This window comes from Lagopus muta, chromosome 5 (genome assembly GCF_023343835.1).
Source record: "Lagopus muta isolate bLagMut1 chromosome 5, bLagMut1 primary, whole genome shotgun sequence".
Lineage (NCBI taxonomy): Eukaryota > Metazoa > Chordata > Aves > Galliformes > Phasianidae > Lagopus > Lagopus muta.
Window position 1 is genome coordinate 50,030,192 of NC_064437.1, and position 25,084 is coordinate 50,055,275.

General features: G+C 40.1%; 1 protein-coding gene across 1 annotated transcript in view; it reads left to right on the forward strand.

Annotated features, from left to right (window-relative positions):
• LOC125693686 (kinesin-like protein KIF20B) overlaps positions 1 to 10,103 on the forward strand; it is a 52,168-nt gene extending 42,065 nt beyond the window's left edge. Inside the window, exons 14-22 of the mRNA XM_048945880.1 lie at positions 886 to 1,025; positions 1,557 to 1,704; positions 2,213 to 2,480; positions 2,985 to 3,046; positions 3,256 to 3,375; positions 4,114 to 4,276; positions 6,386 to 7,589; positions 8,029 to 8,167; positions 10,053 to 10,103. Of these exons, the coding sequence (XP_048801837.1) occupies positions 886 to 1,025; positions 1,557 to 1,704; positions 2,213 to 2,480; positions 2,985 to 3,046; positions 3,256 to 3,375; positions 4,114 to 4,276; positions 6,386 to 7,589; positions 8,029 to 8,167; positions 10,053 to 10,103 (2,295 nt within the window). The remainder of the gene's footprint in view (positions 1 to 885; positions 1,026 to 1,556; positions 1,705 to 2,212; positions 2,481 to 2,984; positions 3,047 to 3,255; positions 3,376 to 4,113; positions 4,277 to 6,385; positions 7,590 to 8,028; positions 8,168 to 10,052) is intronic.
• The last annotated feature ends 14,981 nt before the right edge of the window (positions 10,104 to 25,084 follow it).

The following is a 25,084-nucleotide window of genomic DNA, read 5'->3' on the forward strand; positions in this document are numbered from 1 at the left end:
AATTTCTGAATTACTGAATGGCCAGGGTTGGAAGGGACCTCAAGGATCATGGATCTCCAACCCCCCTGCCGCATGCAGGGACACCAACCTCCCCATTCAATACCAGACTAGGCTGCCCAGGTCTCCATCCAATCTGACCTTGAACACCTCTAGGGATGGGGCACCCATAATCTCTCTGAGCAGCCTGTTCCAGCACTTCACTACTTCCTCTGTAAAGAACTTCCCCCTGACATCCAACTTAAATCGTCCCTCCCTCAACTTAAAACCCTTTGCCCTTGTCCTGCTGTTATCTGTCCTTTCAAAGAGTTAATTCCCCTCCTGTCTGTGGATGAATTTGGAATGACTGTGACTTAGTGTCTTGTGTGGGGAAGCTGTGTGAAATGTGTCCAAATTGAAATAGAGCAGTGAGGCATGCAGATGTGTTATTATTTTCTTGTGGTCAGTACATAGCAAGAATACAGATATTTTATTCTCTTTTAGGACCTTGCTTTGCTTCTTTTAAAAGTAACTTCTAGATTGGGCAAAGAGGCAGGAACAGAAGGCTTGAGAATATTTTGGTAGCGTTTAATTAGTATTATCTCTCCCACCACCCTCTGAAAAAAAAAAAAAAAAAAAAAAAAAAGCCATCTGAAAGGAAACAGGTGAATTCTATATAAGTTCTCTGCTTTAGATTTCTTGGCAAATGACTTATCTGAGCAAGCCTGTAAGTTATTGAGCTAGGACCAAATGTGAAGGCTTCTCTTTAAGAATAAGTTAATAAAAGAAGTGTTTATGAATAAATTAATAAAAGAAGTGGGAGGTCATTTTCAAATAGAGTGAAGGGAGAAAACTCAGTTCTAGCGAAACCATTGCTTGATGAAAAACTTAATAGTGCTGTTATCCTAGGCACTGCTGAGTCTTGTGGAAGACTTGAAGAACCAACTTATTGCTGAGAAGAAGGACAAGTTACTGCTGGAACTGAAAATTCGTGATGAAGTGGCCCAAGAATTTACCCGATATTTTGCTCAGCAGGAAACAGAGTTCAAGTAAGTTAGCTTTAAACGCTCTTAAAGTTATTGGTTGAAAAGGAAAGGTGAGGGTGTATTCCCGTGTTGATGAGAGTTGGATTCGATGGAAGAATAGTCTATTATTCTGCTGGACTTGCTCTTTTACTCTTACTTGGTCTCTGGTAAGAAATCAGTTTCTACCTGGACGGTGGATTGTAGGAGAAATACGGCGTAGGAAAGGCTTTGATTTGGAGGCTGAGGTGAGGAGGGTATCTTTACTGACTGCTCTCTTAGTGGCAAACAGAATTTTTCTGGCTCGAGGAGCTCAGGAAGAAGTCTTCTAGTAAACATTTGCATCTGTTGTCACCTGCTGCTGCTCTCCCTCACCTCCATCAGATCTTGGGGAGTGGGGAAATACATTTCTATGTCAGTGTAGCAGTAATATTCTGTGTATTATTCTGTGGTGCCAAAATAGAGAAACATCTTTGTTTTCAAGAAACTGCGCTAATAACGTAGCGGTTGAGATGGGTTGGCTTTTAGCTGACGTATGTTCTGTCTTTTGTTCTACAGAGAATGCCTTTCCCAGGAACGAGAACGGCTTGAAGAAAATTCTGAAAAGCACCTTGAAATTTTCAAGGAACTTGTAAGTGGTTATGCTGACAACCCAGGCGAAGAGAAACTAAAGAATCTGCCTCGCAGCGAACAAGCTGAACCCCTGGTATTTTTTCGTTCTTGCTTTTTCTTAAATATTTTCCTTTTTACTAGTTAAGTGGTATGGGCGCGTCTTAGGGAGCTAAAAGGCTGGTCACGAGGAAACGCAGGCTGTGTTGCTGTATGGTGAGCAAGATGCATCTATTCTTCATCTAGTACGAATGGTTGCTGAGCCTTTCAGAAAGCTTTGGGAATTTGACGGCTTTTCTTTGTGTTTCTGCAACAGAAAACGAAAAATTACCCTGTGTTCAAGGAAAAAGGGAAAGTGGGTCGTCAAATACTATAAAATATAATAGCTGTTGCTAGATTGCCAATTCATATCTCCCACTCCCCGCGCCCCCCAGTACAACTCTCTGTTAAGTTGCACGTGAACTTGCAAGGTGGGCTTTGAAGCTGGAATTAAAAACTGTTTAGGTGGTTGACTTCACAGTGGCTATCCAAACTATCTGTAGAAGTAACAGCTATTGCGTAGGTAGCTATCCACCAACTGTAACTGACAAGAAATTGTGTTCCAGGGTGGAGAACATAGCGCTGTGCCTGACACCTGTGCTGATCTTGAGGGCATTCTTGATTCTCTGCAGCGTGATGTTATGGATATTAAAAAGCAAGCTGTGGCAGCATATAGTTACATTGCATCCCTAGAGGATCCACAGGAAGCTATTGGTCGGCTTGAGGAGCAGCTGGAAAAAACTGGCTTTGAACTCATGAAGACCAAGGAAGAGCTGACAGAGAAAAACACCAAACTACTGAAAACTGAGGAAGAGCTGAGACAGAAGAACAAAGGTGAGCTGTGTGATGCCATGGGTAGAAGAAAGAAATAGTTCACTAATCCGAATTAGAAATAACCAATTTGAGCTGGAAGTAGAGGAGATGTTCTACATTTGGAACCATCACCTGTATACAATACAAAGCCTGTGTGCAACATGAAGTGATTGTTTGTTCTGTGCATGTGTTCAGGTTGAACAATTGCACGGTTCTTGGTTATTTCATGTTTTTTCCGCTTAGGCTGCAGCTAGCAGGCTGAAGCTTTCAGAAGTATGGGGTTAAAAGTCTCTGTGTAGATTTTGCTGTTATATTGTAATCCCTGCTCTTCTTTACATCTTGCTGATGCAACCTTTTCATTCCAACAAATACAACTTTTGAAACACTCCCATAAGTGCAGGCCACTTGCAAATGACTTAATTTCTTCAAATCTACTCCAACATCAGAATGCCTGGGAACATCTGGGATTACTGAATGAACTACCTATTGGCTACTTATTAATGCCAGTTTTTCTGTGTGTTACAGACTTTGAAATGAAGGTGATTCAATTGGATGAGTCTGTTGAGCAACTGAAAGAAGCAACTGAGGTAACTTTATCAAGAAAATCCTGTGCAGGATTATTTGTTTAAAACCAAGTTGTGGTAGCTTAAAATGCTGTTCCAGTAGGCTCCAGGAGTAGCTTTCTCACCAAGTTTAGCGAAACTGAACTTGCGTTTAAAATGCTTTGTGCAATTCGGCTACTTAACACTGCATTAGAAGCTGATGACTGAACTATTTTTTTGTTTTTATTTCCAAGAGAATGAATGTGCAAAACGAAAGGATTCAAGAGCTAACAGACATCGTGGTGCAGAAAGATGCCATTATTACAAAGCTACAAGACTTGAGATCTCATTTAGAAGAAAAAGTGAAGGACTATGTGAGTTTTGCCCATCTCACTATCTTTACACCGAAACAACCCATCCCAAACCCTATGCTTGTAATGCATTCACTTCTGTAAAAGTGATTTTCTGTATGAAGCTGGTACTGTTTGAAATTGTAAACAATTCAGGTTAATCTGAAGATAGTTGTTGTTAACACAAGCAACAAAAATATCAGTGTGTTCCACCAACTGCTACCTCACGCTCCTACATCAAAGGAAGAGCAGCAGTAGGAGTATATTGAGCGGAGTTTGAAGTATGAGTGGATGGCCAGGATACCTCTACATTCTATGCAGTTAATAGAACTCTCCTGACTAATGTACTGCAAGCTACTGAGTATGTGAAGAGTAGCTTGGCTAGAAGTGTGTGTGCATACCACTTCTGGTGGCTTTTCTTCATTTTCTACCTTGATGTGTGGTAGCCTGAAGTAGCTCTGAAAGCATTTATAGTTAATTCTGTCACTCTGGTAAACTCCTCTTGATTGTATGCAAGTCTTTTGCTTTGTAACCTGCTAGGCTCTTGCTCTCCCTTGTATACTGCACCAAGTATTGTGCTCGTCCTTATCTGAAGGTGTACCTGTTCTTGCTGTTGCTGGGATTTGTAACTGACATCTTTAGGGTCACGGGATAAACGTTGCAGCTGTGTAGTTTTGTGAAAATGTTTGCCTACAGAAGATTACTGTGCGTTAAGTGGTCCTTTTGTTCAGCTTCAATGTAACTGGTCTTATATCAATACAGGAAAATACTATAACTACTTTTAAAACAAAGCTGGCAAATGAGAACTCTAATAAAGCTAGTGAAAGCAGCCGATTCAAGGGACGTGAGGAAAGTGAGTTGGAAGTGGGCAGAAAGCACTGTTTTGAAGATAAGCCTCCTGTGAAAGAGCCACCTCCAAAGAAAGGTACAGTTTCTTCCATCGCTGAACCAGGGGTCTTCCAAAAAACCAAATTGATTCCTATTCTGGAATGGAAGCAAAAGGTTGTGAAGCGCAACCTTATGGTATGAGGAGAAAATCCCGTGTTATTCTGTCAATAGAAGTAACTGTAATGTAAATATCCCTTTTGCAGAAGGTCCTATGCTGTTCATTTTTGAATGCTTAAAATAAAAGCTTTTTGCACTATTTATTTCCTTTTTGCTGCTTTTTCCTCATCCACAGCTTAGCTGTAGTCCCTTCCTTTCCTGCCTTTCTCTTGTGAAATATGTGCAAGAGAGGAAAGCAATGCCTTGTTTGTATGAGAATGCTTCTCTTGGATGATTTCCCTCTGCCATCTTTAGGATCCAGTATTCATGCCAAATAATGTGACCACTGAATGGTATCACGTATGTTTGTATTACCAGAGACAGAGGAAGGGAAATACAGCTGATGTGGACTTTGTCGTACTTCAAATTGTAGTAGGCTTGTTATAATCATATGACTGAAGCTCTCATTTAAAAAGTTAATGGTAGTACTCTTCCAGCTAGGAATTAAAATGGATAACTGATACTCACAAGGTCAGCCTTGAGTTTTCTGTGAAAAAATACTGACTATTCAATCATGTTGAATGTTGTTTTTTTTAATTTGTATTATAAGTGTCCAATTACTGTTTAATATATTTTCTTTCACTATATTAAATATACACAATGTAACAATGAGCACAGGTGTGTTGTGCTGATTCTCTTATAGAATTTAGTTATCCTAGTAGCGTGAGCAAAATTTCATTAGAGGCGATAGGTTATCTTGGATTGAAGTTCAGGGTATTTACACCATTCACTGAGCTTTAGGTCCTGTTTCCCACGTTTTGGGATCATGCTTTTTCCTTACTTGGTGCATAAGGAGCTTCTAGACTAAACATCACATACCTTCTTGCAGTCTTACTTCTCTTGCTTTAGTGTTTGCTTGTACATTTCAGCACAAAGCATTTAGATTACTTCCAAGTCTTCCAATGGAGGATTTTACTTGCCTTTGCTAGAGGTGCTGGGAGCAATTAAAACCCAAAACCTGGTTTGGGATTGAAGATGCCACTGCTGTTGCTTCAGAACGACTTCTAAATCACTTGGGGGCCGTCTATGGAACTTGTTGGATCGGTTAAGAGGCCGTTTCCAGGCAATCCACGTGTATCTGTGTGTAATGCTGGCTGTGTGTGGATGCTACAAAGTTTTTTCACAGTGCTTTTCTGTGGTTGTAGTAATAACAGGACTCTACAAAATTTCTGTGGAATATATTGTGCTGTCATTTAAGTCTTGACTTATTTTTTAAAGGCTGAAGCAAAGTATGCATATTACTTAATGGACGTAGCTGGATTCTAAAGCAAGGAAGAAGTACAGCAGGAGTCACTTCTGATAGGAAGAAAATGCATGTAATTTTAGTTAGTGCTCACTAGTTAAGGAAAAACCAGCCCCAAGCTAATGCAATGTTTATGGAAACTTGAGTCTGCAAATGTGTACCTTTCTCTGAGCAAGCTTTCTATGCAAAATAGTAGGTGTGGACAGAAGTAGGAATCCTCATAAGTTGTTTAGAGACCAACTGAAAAAAAGGAGGCAGCAGATACCCACACTGAAGTGATCAACTTTTCCCGGATTTTATCTTTGTAAAGTAAGAGCACCATGAGCTTAAATGAAACTTCTCAGAGAACTGTCTAATACCTCTTAGATATATCTGTGTTATAGGGATTGCTGAAGCAGGGAAGGTGGAAGCAATATAGCTGAATTATCTATTTCATTCCCATGTTTCTTAAAACTAACCACATGTTCTACTAGTGTGCAGTGGAAGGTTGGAGTAGTGCCACGGTAAAAGTGTTCTTGCGGACTGAAAGCTTTTTGCTGCAAACTATGTCTAGAAGTCTGAGGCACGTGATTACGAGTTCAGAGGGCTTTAACTCCATTTTTACTTTCAAATACCACGAGATGTGAGGATATGGCTTTCATGTTAAGACAGTTTTTCATTTAGTAGTTGATACTTGGTATTGTGAGCTATCTAATATTGTTTTTAATCATTTTGAGCTGCATTCCTTTTCTTGGTTGTTTTTTCCAGTTGTTGTGAAGGAGAGAAAGAAAAAGAGCACTCTAGAGCAAAAGAGAATTGAACACGTGACGCAGAAGTGCTCTGCGTACCATATGGAAGTACTAGCACTGAGGGAAAGATCTGAAACCTCGGAACGTCACTTAGCTGTGCTTGAAGAGCATTGCAGGAGAGAAGAAAATAAAAAAGAAGGTCTCAGTAAGCAGGTCACAAGCCTGCGTACTAAGCTCTCTTTTTCTGAAGAAACAGCTGCTGACCTCTGTGAACAACTTCGGCAGTGTCAAGCTGAGTATCAGGAAATTGCTTCTGAGCTGGATGAACAGAGATCTGTAAATATGGGGCTGGAAGAAAAAAATGTTCAACTAAATAACATCATAGAAGCTGCCAAACAAAACATAATTGATAAAGTGTCACAAGTAAAAGCAGTGCAGACCAAATTAGGTGACTTATACAGATGTCACTTAGAGTCCTACGCTATCGATACTGACTTAGTCAATGTAGAGGATTCCTCAGGCTCTGAGGAAGATGAACCAGAGAGATCTCAAATTAGTTCTGCATGCCTTCAGTCACAGGCTTCTTCTATGTCAGATCTTGCACAGGACCGCTCCTTTTACCACGGTCTTGAAAGGATTTGGGAAGCATGCAAAAGTATTATTGATGTTTCCTCACAAAAAAGTCAGCGGATCGAAGCACTGCTTCAAGATGTTGAAAGCCTAAGGAAGGGACTGAAAGATGCTGAGAATTGTAATAATCGACTTGAAATGAAGCTAAGCGAGGTTACAAATCCAGGTAGTCAGAAAGAAGATCCTATGAATCAGTTACAAGAGCAAATAGAAAAGAAAACCTGGGACTTTGAAAAAAAGGCTGCGGGAGATCACAGAGTAATTGCACAATTTGAGGAGGAAGTTGCCAACTGTGAGGTAAAAATAAGAGAGCTTGAATGTCTCCTGGAAGCTTTCAGAGCAAAGGAAGGCAGCGTGACAAAACTCGAAGAGTTACTTAAGGAAAAGGAATCCATTATTGTAAACCTAGAAACAGTTATGGCAGCTCTGCAGGAGAAGTCTGCTAATGAAGACACAAAGGTTGAAGAGCTAAATAATGAAAAAGCAAATCTGATGGAAGAAGTTGTGCAGCTGAAAAACAGCTTGGAGCAGATGAAACACTCTCTTTGGGAAAAGGAAAAGAGCGAAAAGGAGAAAATGCAAACTATAGAATCGTAAGTAACTCCTGAGATAACTTACAGCCCTTTGAGAACGAGCTAGAGTTAAAACTCGTTCTTGTGAACATCCCTTTGACTTAATGCTTTTGCATGTTTATCAGTAGCCAAGCTACTACTTTAGGATGCTTTGGTATGCTACTTGAGTTCAAAGGGAAACCAGGAGCGTGCAAGGAAGCAAAGAATAACTTGGGGATTTCTGGTGGTTTTGTTGTACATCCCTCAGAACAGAATCTGAAGTATTTGTAGCTTCAGAATCTGATTATGAGAGGCAAGCTGAAATTTGAAAGTAATTGTTTAAATCTTGCCACTGGTCTAGATAGATCTAAGATTCTATTTACAAGTAGAAACCAGCAGGCAGGGCCTGGATTAAGCCACAAATGCTGTTTCCATGAGATGCGTACAGTAATGTTCTTTGTCTCTTTATTTTTAACATAAGGCTTAAAAAGGCTGTTGCTGAGAGCTCTGTCCTTGTGCGGAATTTGAAAAAAGATTTGCAGAGGAAAGAAGAAGAGTATGCAGACTTAAAAGGCAAACTTCCTGATGCCAAGAAACAAATTCTGCTAGTACAAAGCGAGGTTTGTAGCCAAGTTTCTTCTAGAAGATTGTGCTTGGCTTTCTGTTGTTAGAACTTGTTTGCTCAAACCTTACCTACGAAGCAAGCAACGTTGGGGCAAGCAGCAACGCTTAGTGAATGTTGCCATTGAAGCTGTAGAGGAGACTAGAAGTCAAGACATGGTTTCATAAAGATAACGAACAGAGGAAAGTAAACTTTGTTGGTAGTCTTGAATAATGTTTGTGAAAAGAATGGCTAATCGGCTTCTGGAGGGGGACTTGTGGTGATCTCTGTAGTAACAGTAGCCTTGCCTCTGGTATTTGTGGTAACTCCAAAACCTCAAACCTGACTCTTGTGGAAAGTGCTGATAACTGGGAAGAAAAATACTATTTACCTGACGAGAAATAGATTGATTTCCAGAGGCTCTTTGATATAAGACATACATATTTTTTCTTTATTCTCATCTTCAGTGATGTTACTGGTTTAGATTTAGTTATTAAGCAGGAAGATGTCTTGCAACCTATTTTACTGGAATTTTTTTTTTTATTTTAATGAATGATGCAAGTTTTCCAAGCAACAGGAAAAAGTTTACAGAAATTGTACGTTTGCTTTCTATTTTGTCTGAAATATCTGAGTGTTTCCTCTGAAAAGGAGAAAAAAGTCCACTCCGTATGGGGATGGCATCACATCACAGGATGTCTAATACTGATATCTTAATAATGCTACCAACCTGTTTGTGCACTTGAATATTTATTTAGTATTTGATTCACTTTGGAATTGTTACTACTTGCAAATACCTCCCTATTACTCAATGCAATAGCATTGAAAGTGTTTGCTTTTGTGATCTACCTAATGAAAAGTGAATCTTTCCAAAAGATGTGTGGCTAAAACTTGTCTTATTTTCCCAGGATTTTGTGATAAGTGAGAACTTGAAAAATACAAGGTCTGCCATGGGAATCTTAAACTCTTATGACCTCTTCCTATTAAATCCCATAAGCTTAGCAAAGAGCAAGTCGGTCTGTCCCAAGAGTGTGTAATGGCTGGTAATGTAGGTAATGTAGCAATCATGGAGACGTCTTCCAATTTGGAATCATAGACACTTACAGTGTGTTGGGTTGGGATTATTCTACTGCAGCTCTGCTTTTCTAAAGCACAACTTAAACAGCTCTTTAGGTATGCTGAAACTGCGTTGTCCTGCCTAAGCCACCTTGTCAAGGATCTGAAGTGCCAGGACTTGATGCACCATTTCAGAAAGCAATTTTGTGACTCTGCCAGCAGCTATGGTGCTGAGAGTTCTTGCTCTGTTGGAGCCGCATCCTTTAATTATGTTAGAGTCCTTTTTCTGTTCAATATAGTGTTCATTTGCCCACACTGTAACATCCCACTGAATTTTCTGTTGATTTGATGGATGGGGGGGGCAGAAACCAAAATGGTTTTTGTTAGAGCATGAAGGAAATGAGACAATTTTTTCTCTCACTGTACTTCTGAGAGCATGGAACTGAACAGAGAAGTGAATTGCTGGGCAAGTCATAGCTACAGGGATTTAGGCTAGAAATGTTTTCTGAACACCCCATGTTTCACAAAACGTGCATTAGAATGCTCATTCGAAAATAAGCATTTTAATGTGAATGCTGCCTTCAGGTTTTCTTTGGGTGTGGGTATTTTTTAAAATAAACAGCATTTTGTACATTTGTCTTATTTGTTCCTTCTGATTAAGCTGCATCAAAACAATCTCTGTATCCTATAGATTTCTGTATCCTATAGAATCTCTGTATCCTGTAGAATTCTGATTAAAAGATAATAAGCAAACGCCATTCTGAAATCCATTTAGGGGAAGAAGTATGTTTGCATGGGTCATTGTCAGTCTTGTGTAAAAAGATGAGTAATTTTTGAAATATTTTCTTCAGGTTTCTGTGGAACAGAACAAGAAGGAAAGCGACCATGTAATCATCAAGTGACGACTACATCCAAAAAACGCTAAGTAACCTTGAAGAAGCATGTTTGTTCCACTTAGTCACGACTTAGTTCTGTTATATTGTTATTGTTGGTGTATTGTGTCTTTCTGACATTTCAAACTGACTCTTGAAGTTGAAATAAATACCAGTTTTCTTGAATTATGTGTTTGGCTTTTTTTTGTTTGTTTGTTAGGGTTCTTTTTTTTTTTTTTTTTTTCTTTTGCTGCTTTTGTTTTTTGTTTGTTTTGCCTCCCCTGTATAGGAATGGTGTCTTTAGAAGTCTTTGTTATTTACCCATTGTGCAGTAGTAATAACATACTTGTTCAGGATGGCCTGAATTGCTTTTCTCAGGTGACTGGTGTACTTAGCAGAACTTTGCGGGAGAGGAATGGGATCAGCGCATGATAATGCTTGATTTTTGAATCTTTTTAAAGAATTTTCTTTGGAGAGAAGATAGTGCCAGTTCCTCAATGTGGAAGACAGGCGCCATCTTCTTTCTCACCTCTTCATTCAAATACAACAGAGAATAAGCTGCCCGTCTCTCAAATTTGGCTTTCCTTCCTAAGTAGAGATGAATGCATTTGTTGTGAAATCTTGTTTAATGCTTTCATAGGTAGTTTTACGCTTTGAGTTCCTTTGTCCTTCTGTCCGGATCTTCTGTTTTCTCCCACCTGTGGTTATCTGTCTAGACTGACCTTTTTCAGGGCTAGAGTTGAGCTCTTTCAGGGCTTGAGAAGAGTGCATCGCTGATGACTCCTAGCTAGGTGGTAGGTGAGCATTTTATGCAAGTGTCATAGCTGGAGGCATAATAAATACACAAAGTGAAAGTCATGGCACAGTCTTAAACAGTGGGCCGTACTTAGCGTATTGCTTCTTTGCCTTTCTCAGAGTTCTGTCTGCTTTGTTCCACGCTCAGCACAAGTTCAACCAGCTGCTCATCTTGCCCCCCATCTTGTTCTTCTGTACAGTTCAAGTTAATTTTAGAGCCCATCAATACATGCCTGTTGAGCAGGACTGTTCCTCCCGTTGCGCAACCTTGCTCTTGCCTGCAGAGAGATTCACGGTCCATCACGCTGCTTTGAATGACGGCTTGATTGCTTGTCATTAAATCACCAAATAAGCTTTGAAACCAAGAAAAATCTACAAGGTAAGTGCAGGATAGGAAGCACGTTGAATTCCTTGTGGTATGATTTCTTTGTTGATTTGATTGTTCTTTTCCCCACCAAATGTAAAATGTCGTAGTTTCCAATATTTTCTTCCAGCTCTTGCAGGTAAAAATGTTGCACGTGGAACAGCTGTGACAGTGGGTTTTCCTTGTTGGGTTTTTGCTCCTTTCCATGAAAGGAGAACCGAATATTTTGGGGAGTCTTCTTTGTGATAGGACAGCTTTAAGTAGGCATGCTAATACCTGAGCTTCTTGGGGCTCGACTTGTGCTGTGACTGAAGAAAAGTCGAGCTATGAACAAGAAGTGCGTATGTGGGTGAGCACGTGCGTCTGCATGCGTGTAGGCCAGCCGGCGCGGCGCCCGCACGATGGCGCTGCGGCCCTTTTGATCCCGAGTCAGCAGCCCTCCCTCTGCCAGCGGCGGGGAGCAGAAGTGCTTTGCTCCTTTCCGACGCGCCCGCGTCTCGGCGCGCTTAGCCGAGCTTCGTGGAGCTATGCTGCTGCTAGTGGAGCTCCTTCAGCTCCTGCATTTCCCTGTCGCCTGTAGGGAGCGTCTGTACTGCAGCACATTCCATGTCTCTCCCCTCTGTCACTTCTGGAGTTACCTTTTGCACACTCGCCCTGCTGAAGAGATGTACTGCCTATACAGTGTTGTTTCAGAACGGTGCCCAGCACTTCTTGGGCTTCTGTGCCATTTCCTGTACCTGGAAAGGTTTGAAAAGTACATTGCAAGCTCATCTGAACCGCTTGGGGGCAAAGGTTGGGCTGCCCTCTGCGCGCTGGCACCTAGTGCCTGCATTGCTTGAAGTTTTTCCGGTTTTCTCATGAACATCTAGTGTTGTTCCTCAGTACATCTGTACCAGTCGCTAAGGCATCCTCTTGAAAGCTCTCTGAAGAGTGGAATTATTACCAAAAAGTGTATATTTACAGAAGTGGCATCAGTTTCACCACTACATTCTATGAAGCTTATACAAATGTCCTTCACCCAAAGCAGAAATCACATGCCGTATTTGTCAGAAGCTCTCAGGAGATGTTCTTGGCTTATAAGCCAGGCCTTCACCCTTTAGCCTTATTTCAGCTGTGTAGCCTTATATGCACACTGCTTGCAAGCAAAAGCTACAGCAAAAGATCTCCTTTTCTCAGATGCCTTTTTTTCTTTTTTTCTTTTTTTTTTGCCATGGTTTGAAGCCTCTGATGTTATCTTTCATCTTGAGCCTCCACTGCCATCCTGGTTCACTCAGGGTTTGCCCTGAAGTGTCAGCAGCAGGCACATAAAAAGTGCTGCCAACTTATTGTTGACAGGCTTGGCACCAGTTGGTGGGTTGTGAGCAATTGATTGCTTTGTGCATCACTTATTATGTAGATATATATGTATGTCATAATTTTTTTCCTGTTCCTTTTCTCAATGTTCGTAAATAGTTTTATTTTGACCCGTGAATTCTAAGTTTTTTTTTTTTATTCTCTCCCCCATCCCACTTGGGGGGGAGTGAGGGAGTGGGAGGGGGAGAAGGGAGCGAACAAACAAACGCCTGTGTAGTGCTGAGCTGCCTGCTGGGTTAAGCTACAATAGATGACTTCTGAAGTTGCAACATTTCCAACTGCTTGAAGTGTGTTCTGTATAAGTCTTTTTCATCATAAATGTGATGTCTCGGTGTCACTGCATGCCAGATGGGGGAGAATGAACATACTGGGAAAAAACTGGAAAAGGACAGGTGTACTATCTATTAAGGTGAAGTATTGTACCTCATGAGCAGGTACAGCTGAGACCTCATTGAACGTGGATAATTTTGACCATATCTGGAGAAAGCTGTTCAGTAATGCTTTCATGTGCCTGTGGTTAACCAAGAAAGATGTAGGTATTGTCAGCTGAAGCTGCCAGTCTTAAACTAGTATTTCTGTTTGAATGTTGGCTGCAAAACAATACCAAAATGATTATGCAGGTTCTGTGCAAAATCCCATATACTGTTCCTCCACTCAGTGAGCTTTCAACATTTGGATGCAGTTGGAAGAGTTAACTGAAAGGTTTTCAGCTGGCAGTTTGTCCTTACGTCATCTCCAAGTCCAACAGTTCCATAGATTCAATCACTCAGGGGGTAGAAATGTGGAAGAAAGCTGACTTAGGTGAATATTTGAGAGTTTGATGGGAAGTGAACTGCCTTAAAAGCAGCTGGCAATAGAAAAATATACTTCTAGTGTTTGAAAAAAAACCAATCATATTATTTGTTGTTGTGCAAATAAGCTTTTTCCTTGCTTGCAGGCTTGTGAGATCCAGGTTTTTGATTTTGAAGGAAATGATTTGTGAAAGATCATGGGAATCATATGGTTTTATGCTTAGCAATCTTATTAAAAACTTGAACTGACCTTTAGAAGCTTTTCTCCATGGTGTTATCTGGACAGATCTGCAAGTGGATGTCAACATGGAAGTCTGTATTGATCTTGAGTAGAAAACAGCATTCATACCTACCAGGTGAGACAGGCAGCTACTGCACACTGATGAAAGCATGAGTACTTTAAATCAGCCTCCTTCCCATTTATTAACCTGCATATGTGAATGCCTCACAGAAATGCCTCATGCCCAGATGTCAAAATGAAACACTGCTGCCTGTGATGATTCTGGAAGATGATTCTGATTAGCTGCAATTTGCAAACTACTTGCAAATATTTCATTTCCAGAAGACTGCAAGTTATTGACCATGTGACATCGGAGAAAAAGTCATAGTGGGAGGTGAGAGTGAACTTCTTGTTCCAGAAGCTATTAACAGAGCTCTCGTTGGTACTGGGCACTTCATGATATGCACTTAATTACACCACAGAAGTGCTACTTTTAAAATGGTATTTTTGTGAAAACAGGCTCATTGCTGCCTTCTCCTGCGTGGGAGAAGTAGTTGCACACTTGGTGTAAGCTTATGTTGTTCTTGCTGCAAAACTGACCTTTTTCAAAATGTCATGTGTTTGGTGTTTGGTGAGTCTCAGACTTGACTTATTTCTGTGCGTTTTCATAAGGAACAGCAAGTGAAGAAAACAAGTTGCTTTGTTTAGGGAAAAAAAAAACCAACCACAAATTTTTAACAGCAGTTCTATCAATTTCACAATCCCTGGCGCTTAACCACTGTGTCTTAAATTATCTCAAAAAGCTGTTGACTTTTGAAGGCTCAGTTATCACCAGGCTCCATCTGAGCTTGGGCTTTGCTGAGTGGCAAGGGCAAGAGGCACGGTTACTGCATCACTTTTCAGTACAAATCTTTTGCTGCTCAGAATTCCTAACCAGATGGATGGTGGTGTCCCTTCTCTGTCTGCAGCTTTTGAGTGCTGTCACCTGAAGCCTGGCCGTGGGCCTGCTCAGTTATTGGGAAAGAAACAGACTTCTTGGCTCATTTCTTCTGCAGTCTGAGCTCTCTGTTGTACAGTGGTAAGAGGAATAAAATAACTAGCATTGGCTCCCAGCTCCTCTGGCAATCTTTTGGGAGAAAGTGTAGTGCAGGCACTGTCCAAGTTCTTCAGGAGGCTGCTTCACAAAGATGCCTGTGCTCGTGGGTATTTGGAAAAGACACATAATCCTCCATTGGCAGGGATGGATCTCACTAGTCCTGGTCTGCTATCATGAAATGTGAGGCTGAGTCAGGTAGTAAAACATTATGTGTTCTTCTCAGGAGTATAAAACCCCCAAAAGAAACCGACTCCCTACAAAGAGAAAACCACAGCACGAACTTCTCAGGAAAGCTCCACTGACACATTCTGTCATCTCTCCAGTTAAAGAATTTCTGTCTTTGCTGAAATGTGGTGGGAGGTCAGGAGAAAGTTAAGATTTTCCCCTACAACGCGTAAATCCCTTGGAGTGCAGCTTTCCAAGCACTAAGCCCTTTGCAGTTGCTGAGAAACCAAAAGTCTTGGTTTGCTTTCAGCTGTTCAGTGAATAATTCTGGAAAGAGGGGGAATGATTGCTTTGTGTGCAGGGTTCTCTGGATGTTGCAGGGTTCTCTGGATGTCAAAATTTCCAAGTAGTTTAGCAAGCAGAGTCACATTATCCAAATAATATATTTGAGTAATCTTTGTTTTTTTGAAGTTATTTTCAAACAAATTCTGAAGGAAAGGCATTGAGCTCAATTCATGTCATCTTAAGCACATGATAAATATGCAGAATGATGATGATAGAGGAAAATTTTCTTATATACAGACAGTGCCAGAAGACAAAGTACTTCATAAGTCAAACACTTCAGTGTTGTGGGAGGTACACATCTACATTCCAGCATGAGGTATATATCCTTCATGCAAGCTGTTTCCTAATTTCCTAAACTTTTGTGATTTATGTAAAATGAAGTATTCTTCTTGATTCAAACATGTTATATGTATAATTCCCAAATAATTTTGAAATATCCAGTTTACTTCAGAAGAAAGGTTTGGCAATCAGTGCAAAAATGACCTTTCTCATCTCTGCTATTGTACTCTTTCAGCTATTATGGAAAATACTTTATTTAGAACTTAATATTCTACTGATAAAAATGGAGGTGGACCCTAACTGCTAGGGTTACTCACTCCCTGACTGACAAACAAGATGAAGGTATAGCAAAAAGATATCTCTATAATTAGGGAGTTTTCCAACACTGTAAAGCTTACATGTTGCATCAAATTATACCTGTGACTATATTGAGTGCATTTAAGTATTGATTAATTTTGATTTTTACTGTTGCCTTGCTGCCTTTATTGTTTTGACTTTTTGTTCTTCCTGTTGTGCATTGTTTTTCTGCCCCATACAATACTGGGACTTAAAATATATTTTTAATGTCTATCATTCAATTTGTTCTCCCTTTCATAGAGATTAATGCTGTACTGTGTGCTGGTTTCGTGTAATTTTACTCTCGCTTTCTTTCTCATAACCGTTACATCTGAGCAACAGCTATGCACAGTTCCAAGGGTCTGTTACCTGATTCATTCCAGACACTTCAAAAGTTGTTATCAGCACTGTAAGGTAAGACAAAATTGCTTGGAATTAGTAGATGATAGAGGATGTGATATTTGACTGAACTTTGAATCACATGCAGTCAATACAATTATGTCTTAGCGCTGACAATAAAGGCTTGTTGCTTGCATTAAGACATGAAAGAAGTGGGCTGCAGTGGCATTATTGCCACGTGGAGGGAGGGCTGTCCTTCCACACTGCAGCCTTCAGAACAGCAGTCAGCACTGTGACGTGGTGCCAAGACTGTTACCAAGTATGGGGAGAGGGGAAAGATGGAGCTCTGCAGGTGCTCTGTCAGTCCCCTGGCACTTCTCAGCCTTCCTGGGAAACTGTTGTAGTGGTGGGGTCAAAAGGAACCCCCCTGTACACTGATTACACATCATGGTCAGCAGGATGTACAGTGTCAGTTGGATTGCCCTTTAATATCCTGTTGTTTTCTAATGTATCACAACTTTAAAAAAAAAAAAAAAAAAAAAAAGGTAACTGTATTCCACTCTCCTGTTCTCTTGTGCAGATCTATGCTCTTTGTGAATATTCTGTAGCTCAAAACTCATCTGAGTGTTCCATTTGCTACAATGGAATTGGGCTGATGACCCTTAGTTCTCTCTATAATCAGTGTTAATTCATTTCCTTTCTTCCAAAAAATCAGTATCAACTTTGATTTTATTTTTACTTTTATTGACCTCATTGCTAGAGAAAACACAGTGACACTTTTCACTTTTTGTTAACACAGTTTTTTCAGTTTTTGTGAACAGTTAGTTTTAAAAAAATCTTATCATTTAAACCAAAATCAGAGCATCATATGCAATGAGTCACTAAATAAAGTGAGGTTTTTTTGCTTGTTAGTCTCAGATGATTGAAACTGAATTAATTTATTACCACCTGGAAAAAAATGAATTAAATTTAAACTACGGGTGGCGAAATTCAAAATTACTTTTTACATTACTTCCTTCTGACGTGTTTTTCTCTTATTTACTGACATTTTTGCCTTTCATTAACTCAAAACATGTGCCTACGTAAGTGGGACTAGTTGGTGGTGTTTTGGAACAGTTATTGTAGAAGCAATGATGGAGAGGAAAACAAAAGTATGTTCAGAACTATGGCACGGTAGGACATGGTGTACTTGGCTTTTGGACTAGCACAGCAGTGCTGTAGAGCATACTAATATGAGATGTACCAGTTTTTAGATTTTAGGTAATGAAATTTTTCGAGACTTTACAGCTTTACTCTTCATGACTGATTCAAAGACATGCACGCTAAAGGCTAAAACGGCAAGTGGAGACTTGTCATTGTTGGGAGCTCACGTACCATTTTTAATAGAGTATCCTATCCTGGCTTGGAAGGTAATCTAATTTGTAAATTGAATTGGAATGAATTGGAATTGAATTGGCCATGTGATAAATCAAATTTCTGTATTAGCTGCCCTATTGTTCAAGTTGCCCTGACTGACTGTTAACTGAAACGCGCCAAAACCTGTTCTTAAAGGCATTCCTAACTGACTGTGTTGGCTTCCGTGAAAGCCTGTTCCGTTAAGCCTGCTAGCAGCGCTTAACTCTGTTGCTTCCTGAGAGCCTGTATTCTGAAGCAAACAGCTCGGGAGATAATGATCTCTGAGTTCCGAATGAAAAGTGAGAAATCTGCGGCTTGGAATCTGCCAAAGCAACAAAAAAATTGCTGTTTCTTGAGCATTGATCAAAATGATCAAGCACTGAATTAATGGCTGCTGATATCAGAGATTCATTTTATCGAGAGGAGGAGCTAAAGAAGCTCTCAGTAGCTACTACTAAGAGTGAAACCTACTAGCAGAAGTGTGAGATTGAATTACCTCAGGCGTTTTAGCTACTTTTTCATCAAGGGCTGCTGAGTCTCTGGGGTGCTTCCTCGGGGCACTTCAAACAACAAAGGGCTTAAAAAGACGTGAATAAAACTGCGACGTTTCTAGCCTGCTGTCTTTAGAGAACAAAGACATTTTCTTGCCCAAAAGCACCTCTACAAGTCTGCCTGCACGTGTTCACGTTTGTTTCCTCCTGTTCTCAGTAGGGTGTCAGCACTTTCAGCATCAGAGAAACCTCCCAGAGCTCCCTCAGTGCCCAGAGAGAGCAAACCAGCCTGGTGGAATCTGTGCTCCTCTTCCTCCCAGCTCTCATCTGTATTCTGTGAAAGCTGCTAAGGGCTTGTTGGATCTGAGATGGATCTAACAACTGTTCCTAGTTAGGTCTTTGTTCACTTACCTTAACTTTGCAAGTAATACTCCAGAAAGGATCGAAGGCCTTGACTTCGTCAGCCACTTTGATCCCCCTTTTAGACCTTGTACTAACTGATAAACCAACAAAACTATGATATAAATTAATGCACTGGTAAAGAGATTGCAGCTTAGTTTATCTTCATATGCATCTGTGTATGACACTTTTTTTTTTTTTGCTTAATTTTCCTTACTGACTGATGTGTCCTGAGGTATGCACCTCAATAAACATTCTTCCCTTGGAAAACTTGTAAGTAATATAGGAGGAAAATCTATCTCTGAGTCAGAAAATGCAGTGTGGCACAGCACCATTTGTCTGCTTTGGCGCTATTTGTAAATATTTTAACTGTGTTAATTAAAACTCCTAGAAAAAATACTATGCTTTGAAAAATCTTACAGTGTCCCAGCTATCAGCTCAGTTTTCTCCTTTGCAGACCTTGGTATTCTGATTTCTGCTAATGAGTGGAAGGAAGGATTTTTGCACTATGTTCATATGTTATAAGGAGTTGATCTGAAGCAGTTTATGGGTAGAATTTTTGCAGTTTTCTTTCACTTCAGATTTTATGGAATTCCCATTTGCCTTTCAGACTGTTTCAGCCTCAAAGAGGGTAAAGTGTGTGTGTGTGCATTTGGGGAAGAAAAGGACTTTTAAACTCTAAAATCCATTATGACAAGCAAATCTCTGCTCTGCCTGGTTACCATAATTTTACAGCTGTTCTCAGTTAAGCCAATTGTTCACAACTCTTTTAGCAACCCAGTGTCAGGAAGCACAGATCGAGCGTTGTTTAAGTATAACTGCTACAATAGGCAGTATGGCTGGATATCCAGAGAGATTTCCTCTATGTCATGGAGGATAGGAGGAGAAGACTGAACTAAAAAACAGGTCTAAGTGCTTAAAAAGAGATTATTTTTTTTAACATCTACAATTCCCATTTTATAGTATTTTGCTGTTTAATACTGAATTTGAGAATCGTCATAGTGGGTGGCCTTTAGTCAACAATTTCAAGTAAAAACGAATATTTCCATGGAAAATAACAGGGTTTGAACCTTCCAGAGAAGTGTCAAGTCCTGAGGAAGGGAGGGGATGAAATTTTGTGTATTGATATTCCTTCGACAGGCTTCAACTGACCTCAGTGTCTGAACTATTGGTGCTCTCCTGTGGTGCTCTAGGTGGCCAAATCTGATTGCAAAGGAGCCTTGAATGCCTTGTCAGTGTGATAGGCATACATAGGCTGAGAAAGAAAAAACATTCCTCATCCATTCAGCTCAAGATGCTCTATTGCAAACTGAATTTTTGCTGCCCATGTTGTCTCCCCCTCTGGTGAGATCCTGGTGCTGTTGGAAATGGAGGTCAGAGAATTAAATGATGTTTCTCTTGGATGCAATTCAAACAAGAAAAGCACAGTTCAAACTAAAACTGCAAGGAACAGTACACAGATTTAAAAAATAAATAGAGTAGCTGTTTGAAGGCACAAGCACTGCATGATTTGTCTCCATAACATGAAATTGGTTTTGCTACTGCTTCTTCAACTGGTCTCGAGAGTGCTTTTGGATTCATAACAGGCCTATTCTCCTGGTTTTGCTCTTCATTTTCTGCGTTGTTCCCTTGAGGATTTTGCCTATTTCTGTGCACTTTTCTCAGAAGGGTGAAGGAAATGTATTTAATGTCTCCTGCCACTGAGTGAGGGCCTGAAGGGGCCATCTGGCTGCACCTCACTCCACACTTCTTGGTGGGGAGGGGGCTATGCAGCAGCTCCATTGCGGTCTGCTCAGGGTGCAGGTGCAGATCTCTGCTACTTCCCAGCTCAGTTTTGAGCACTGAAGGATTATCCGGTATTTTGGAGGAGTATCTGTTCTGTAAACCATATTAACACTGTAATCAATCAAACACAGGGGAATTTACAGAAGTGTTCCACACCTTTGGTTTGATGTCATCTGCTACAGGATTGCCAGGCAAGCTCTCTTAGTAGAGCAAAAATGGCACTCAAATTCACTCCCTGAGCCACCTAACAGTTTCTCTTTGCAATTGAAAGTCTCATGAAACCTAAATTATCATCAAGTAAAAAGTCCTCTGTCAAAGTGCCTGTAGGATTCCCAGGACAACTGCAGTTCTAAGCCATTTGTGTGGCAGCAGCACGCAGCAGCAGGACATTGCTGAATGTTTTAAGGAGGGAGTTTATAGGTGTTTGACTACATGACACACTCCTATGGGAGAGAACACCCTGAGGAGGCTTTCTCCTGTGGACTATAAATAGAGCTAGAGGTGTTATTCAGTAATGTGTCTCAAAGTCATCCCAACAACTGCTAAATATCATCTCCCATTCCTCTACATGGCAACAAAAAATGCCCTGGAGAAATGGCATGAGGACTGGTAAATCCCCCAAAGTGGCTGTTAATGGAAGATCACTGAATAGCAGTTCCCATGGAATGGCAATGAGTAGCTCTAGGTCTGGCACAAGTCAGGGCTTTTTTTGAATGACAAGTAAAGGAAATGAGAAATTATCTACCATCTTTTCCCCTTAAAAGGATTAAGTTTTTCTAAAATATCACTCTGGAAATGGGAGAACTCCTCATTGCCTGACATTCTCAGGCCTTTCAGGAAAAGAAGTATTAGCCAAACACAAGGAGTTTTGGTAAGAGATGCTACTATGTCTTATTTAAAATCTTTTCAGAGAAACCTGAGACTGAGGAGGGACTGACAAGTCATATCCTGACATCCCCACAAGGATCCTTTGGCATCCATTTGCTTACAGTGGGGGAGCAGCCAACTGTATTTAAGTGAAGGCATGTTAAAAGAGAATGCTTCCATCTCCATGCTGCTCCTTCTCACAACATGAGCCACGATAGAATATCTGCTTCCAAAGACAGTGGGGTTGTGAGTGGGGATTTAAGAGAACATCTGGATGCACTGAAGGAGAAGAAGGCAGAGCTTCCAGCAAGCCTGCCCAGACAGGTTCACCAATACCTCAAACTGCTGGAATTTCCTGAACATGAATATTAATCACAAGATACATTTTTTCATGACAAGTTCTTTATCTCTGCATTTGTCTGAAAACTTAGTCTGCATTTTGCTTCATAAATATTTTTAAATTATTTTCTTCAGAAGGAAAAACTGTGTAAGAAAATCAGGCATCAGCATTTCTTACACTGCATAAAGAAAACCTTTCTCCAGTTTCTCCAGTGGTCAAAGTTGGCTGTAGTAAAAACACTCAGTATTTGCAAGGTAATATGAATAGGTCTGTGTTATCTTGTGATGTCTAAGAATTTGTTGTATCTTGGCAGTACAGCTAAAGCACTGAACCAGGGACTACTTGTGGCCTTTGTTATTTTAGGCTTCTCAAAAGACACAGCTTATACCCTCATAGCATCTAAGTGTGTCCACATCTTAACTGTTGAATCCATTGGCTGGCTTCAGCCAGATTTAGAGACAGGCAGCCAAATCATGGTCACTATATCTCTACAGATTTCTTGACAACAGGCATCTTGATAGGGGAGAGGAGAAGGCCACAGAATGATCTCATTCCTGACCAGATAATCAAATTGATGGAGTCACTGTACAGGAAATCAAGTGAATCTCAACGCTGCAATTAATAAAACACTAATAAAAAGTGTATTGGTAACAATAAAAAGGTTTGTGGTGGTGGTAGTGATGTTCTTGGCTTTGTTTTTCTCTTCTCTTCTCTTCTCTTCTCTTCTCTTCTCTTCTCTTCTCTTCTCTTCTCTTCTCTTCTCTTCTCTTCTCTTCTCTTCTCTTCTCTTCTCTTCTCTTCTCTTCTCTTCTCTTCTCTTCTCTTCTCTTCCTCTTCTCTTCTCTTCTCTTCTCTTCTCTTCTCTTCTCTTCTCTTCTCTTCTCTTCTCTTCTCTTCTCTTCTCTTCTCTTCTCTTCTCTTCTCTTCTCTTCTCTTCTCTTCTCTTCTCTTCTCTTCTCTTCTCTTCTCTTCTTTTCATGCACTACAAGAATTTCATACCCATCAGACTCAATGTTAGCTCACACAATGGCTTGCGTTAGAAATCAAGACATGAAATGTAACTGCAAAAATCTCACTATACATATCTATGCAATAATCTTGTTATCTTGAATTAAGTGCTTCAGCAAGTATAAAGAACATTTAAGGTAGATTTAATCCAGGAAAGCACAGCATGGTTATATCACAGTTGAAGGTAAGAGGTTCACTGATATATAAAGTTGGAACATTGCATGCCAGAACTCAGACTGCTTTTGATCATCCCAGCAGCTGTCTGCTCTTCTCTGTGCAGATCTAATGTGTCTGTACTGTATTAGATCTGGACTGGCAGTGGAAACTCACGCCTACCTTTAATCATTGTACATGTCACATGGGGCAGTGCTTTACAGTCTCCATCTTCTCATTGCTAAAGGAAGGAACTTGCTGGCTGCTGTATCTACTTAGCCTGTGGAAGAAGTTGCACAGCTTAAAGACATATTGCTCTAATTTTAAAACTTCTTGAAGCATTTTTGGTGTGTGTCAGATATTTGGACTCTACTATCAAAACTGTTTCTGTGACTTTGTTGAATATAATTCTATTAGCAATTGTTTTGAGCTCTATCACATACCTTCCCCAGGGGTGTGAGAAAAGCAGCAAAAGGATTTTGGCTGAGAATCAACAGCAGGAGGTGATGTGGGGGCTGCTAGGGTACCCTCAATGTTCTGGAGAAGGCATTGGATGGTTTCTGAGCAGTTAACTGTGGAGTAGTGCAATTCAATGGCAAGTAGACACAAATGAACTGTTCTTTAATTTTTAATACCAGTCTTTTTCTGAAGGCTGGGAATGCAATCCCTTTAAATCAAAATGACTACTCACTTTTCATGCAGGTTTGTTTGTTTTCAGCTGAAATGTAAGAAAGAAAGACAGATGGGCTTTTGCAATAAGAATTAAATATTAACCGGCACACCACCATTTAAAGTGACTGGCATGTGTTAGAACTAGAAAAATTTGGCAAATTCAGTGGATAAATTTTTTTAGGACCAAGTGCTGAACCTCCAGCATACATGAATTGCAGCTGGCTGGAGGTTTTTGCATTTGGAACACCAAACACTGAAAGTAAATACAGTGTTTGTGGAAGAACTGCACTTGTTACAATGCCTATTTGCCAATTAGGTCTTTAATTTTCTATAAAATAGAAATCAAAACTCTTCTGAGGGATGGTTGGGGAAATCCACGTTTTAAGTGAAAATGTAATGTATGTATTTTAAACAATCCTTGAAGAGCTACGAAGATTGTTCTTTGCTAATGCACTGGGAGAACATAGGGCAAAGTTTGGGTGAAGGACAAATGCAGTTTCATATGGCTTTTCAGCTTCAGTTGTTTGCCCAGACTTCCAGGGCAAGGTTGATTATGAGATTTGGTAAGTAAAAATGAAGCTATATGAAGGAAATATGGTTTCATAGTAGACTGAGTGAGGCTATGAATATGCAGATAATTTTAATTGATGTGAGACTAGCAGACTTTGCATTGTTGTCCTAGGTAAATCTTCTCTGCCATGTCATCTGTGTGGGCTTTTTCACTCCTGAAAGACAATGCCTTTTCAAAGCCCTTAACAAAAATTAACAATGTTTGCCATGTTGGAAAGCCAGTGCAGGTCCTTTGTTAATTGTTGTGAACTTTAAAGACCTTCACGGAGATCCAGTGGCATTTCCAGAGGGATAATTCTTTTGGAAGTTCTTTTCAAATCAGTCTCACTGATCATCAGGTTCATTGCTACTGTAATTCTGTAAGAAAGAGTAGATCCAATGAGGGTGTTTCTCTGGCTTGGAAATTGGTTGTAGTAAAAAAGCACAGACAGAAACAGCAAAATAACGTAATTTGCTACTAAGTTTGTGTTTTTATGGAGTATAGAAATGAGCAAGCACACGTTGTTCCATACAGCATGGCAGCAGAGGATATGCCAAGACCAAAAAACCATAACCTCAAAAACACTACATTCCTGCCTCATAAACCCTACTGCAATATTGTCAATAAATGTCAAGAGAAGTTTTCTGCTTGAAGTCAGTAACTTGTTTTAAGGTAAGTATATAACACAAATACATCACTGAAAATTTATTTGGCAAAGAAAAAATGAGACATATATTGGTAGATACAATTTATGCAATTGATCTTGCATGGAAGAACTACTGTCCTTTTTCTTCTTTCAATTTGCAAAATTCTGGATCAAGAAACAGAAAGATAATTATTTATTTCCAAACAACATAATTTCCTTAAAATGTAGGTTATTTAGAGAGTAAGATGGGGCTATTAGAATCTTGTTTTTAGATACTTTAAAATGCAAAAACGTATGTAAGTTGAAAATGTTGTCTTTCACTCCTAAAAACTCCTTGATTTTCTCCTCGATTTTCTAGAGAGTGCCTGCATCTTCTAGAGGCCTTCCAGAACACAGCAAAAGAACTGGGTGCTGCTAATCCTTGCTCACTGCCTGCAGAATTATGTATCGAGGTAAGTTATTAAAGGTCTTAGTGTTGCTGCAGGTGTAATCTGAGGCAGTGAGGTTGTACAGGTGCTAGTGATGATGACTGAGGTGATGCAGATTGGTGGCAGCTGAAGCCAGAAGCTAAATAGGTCTTTTGCTGGTAGAGAAGTGTGTGGTGTGAGGGTATGTTGTTGTG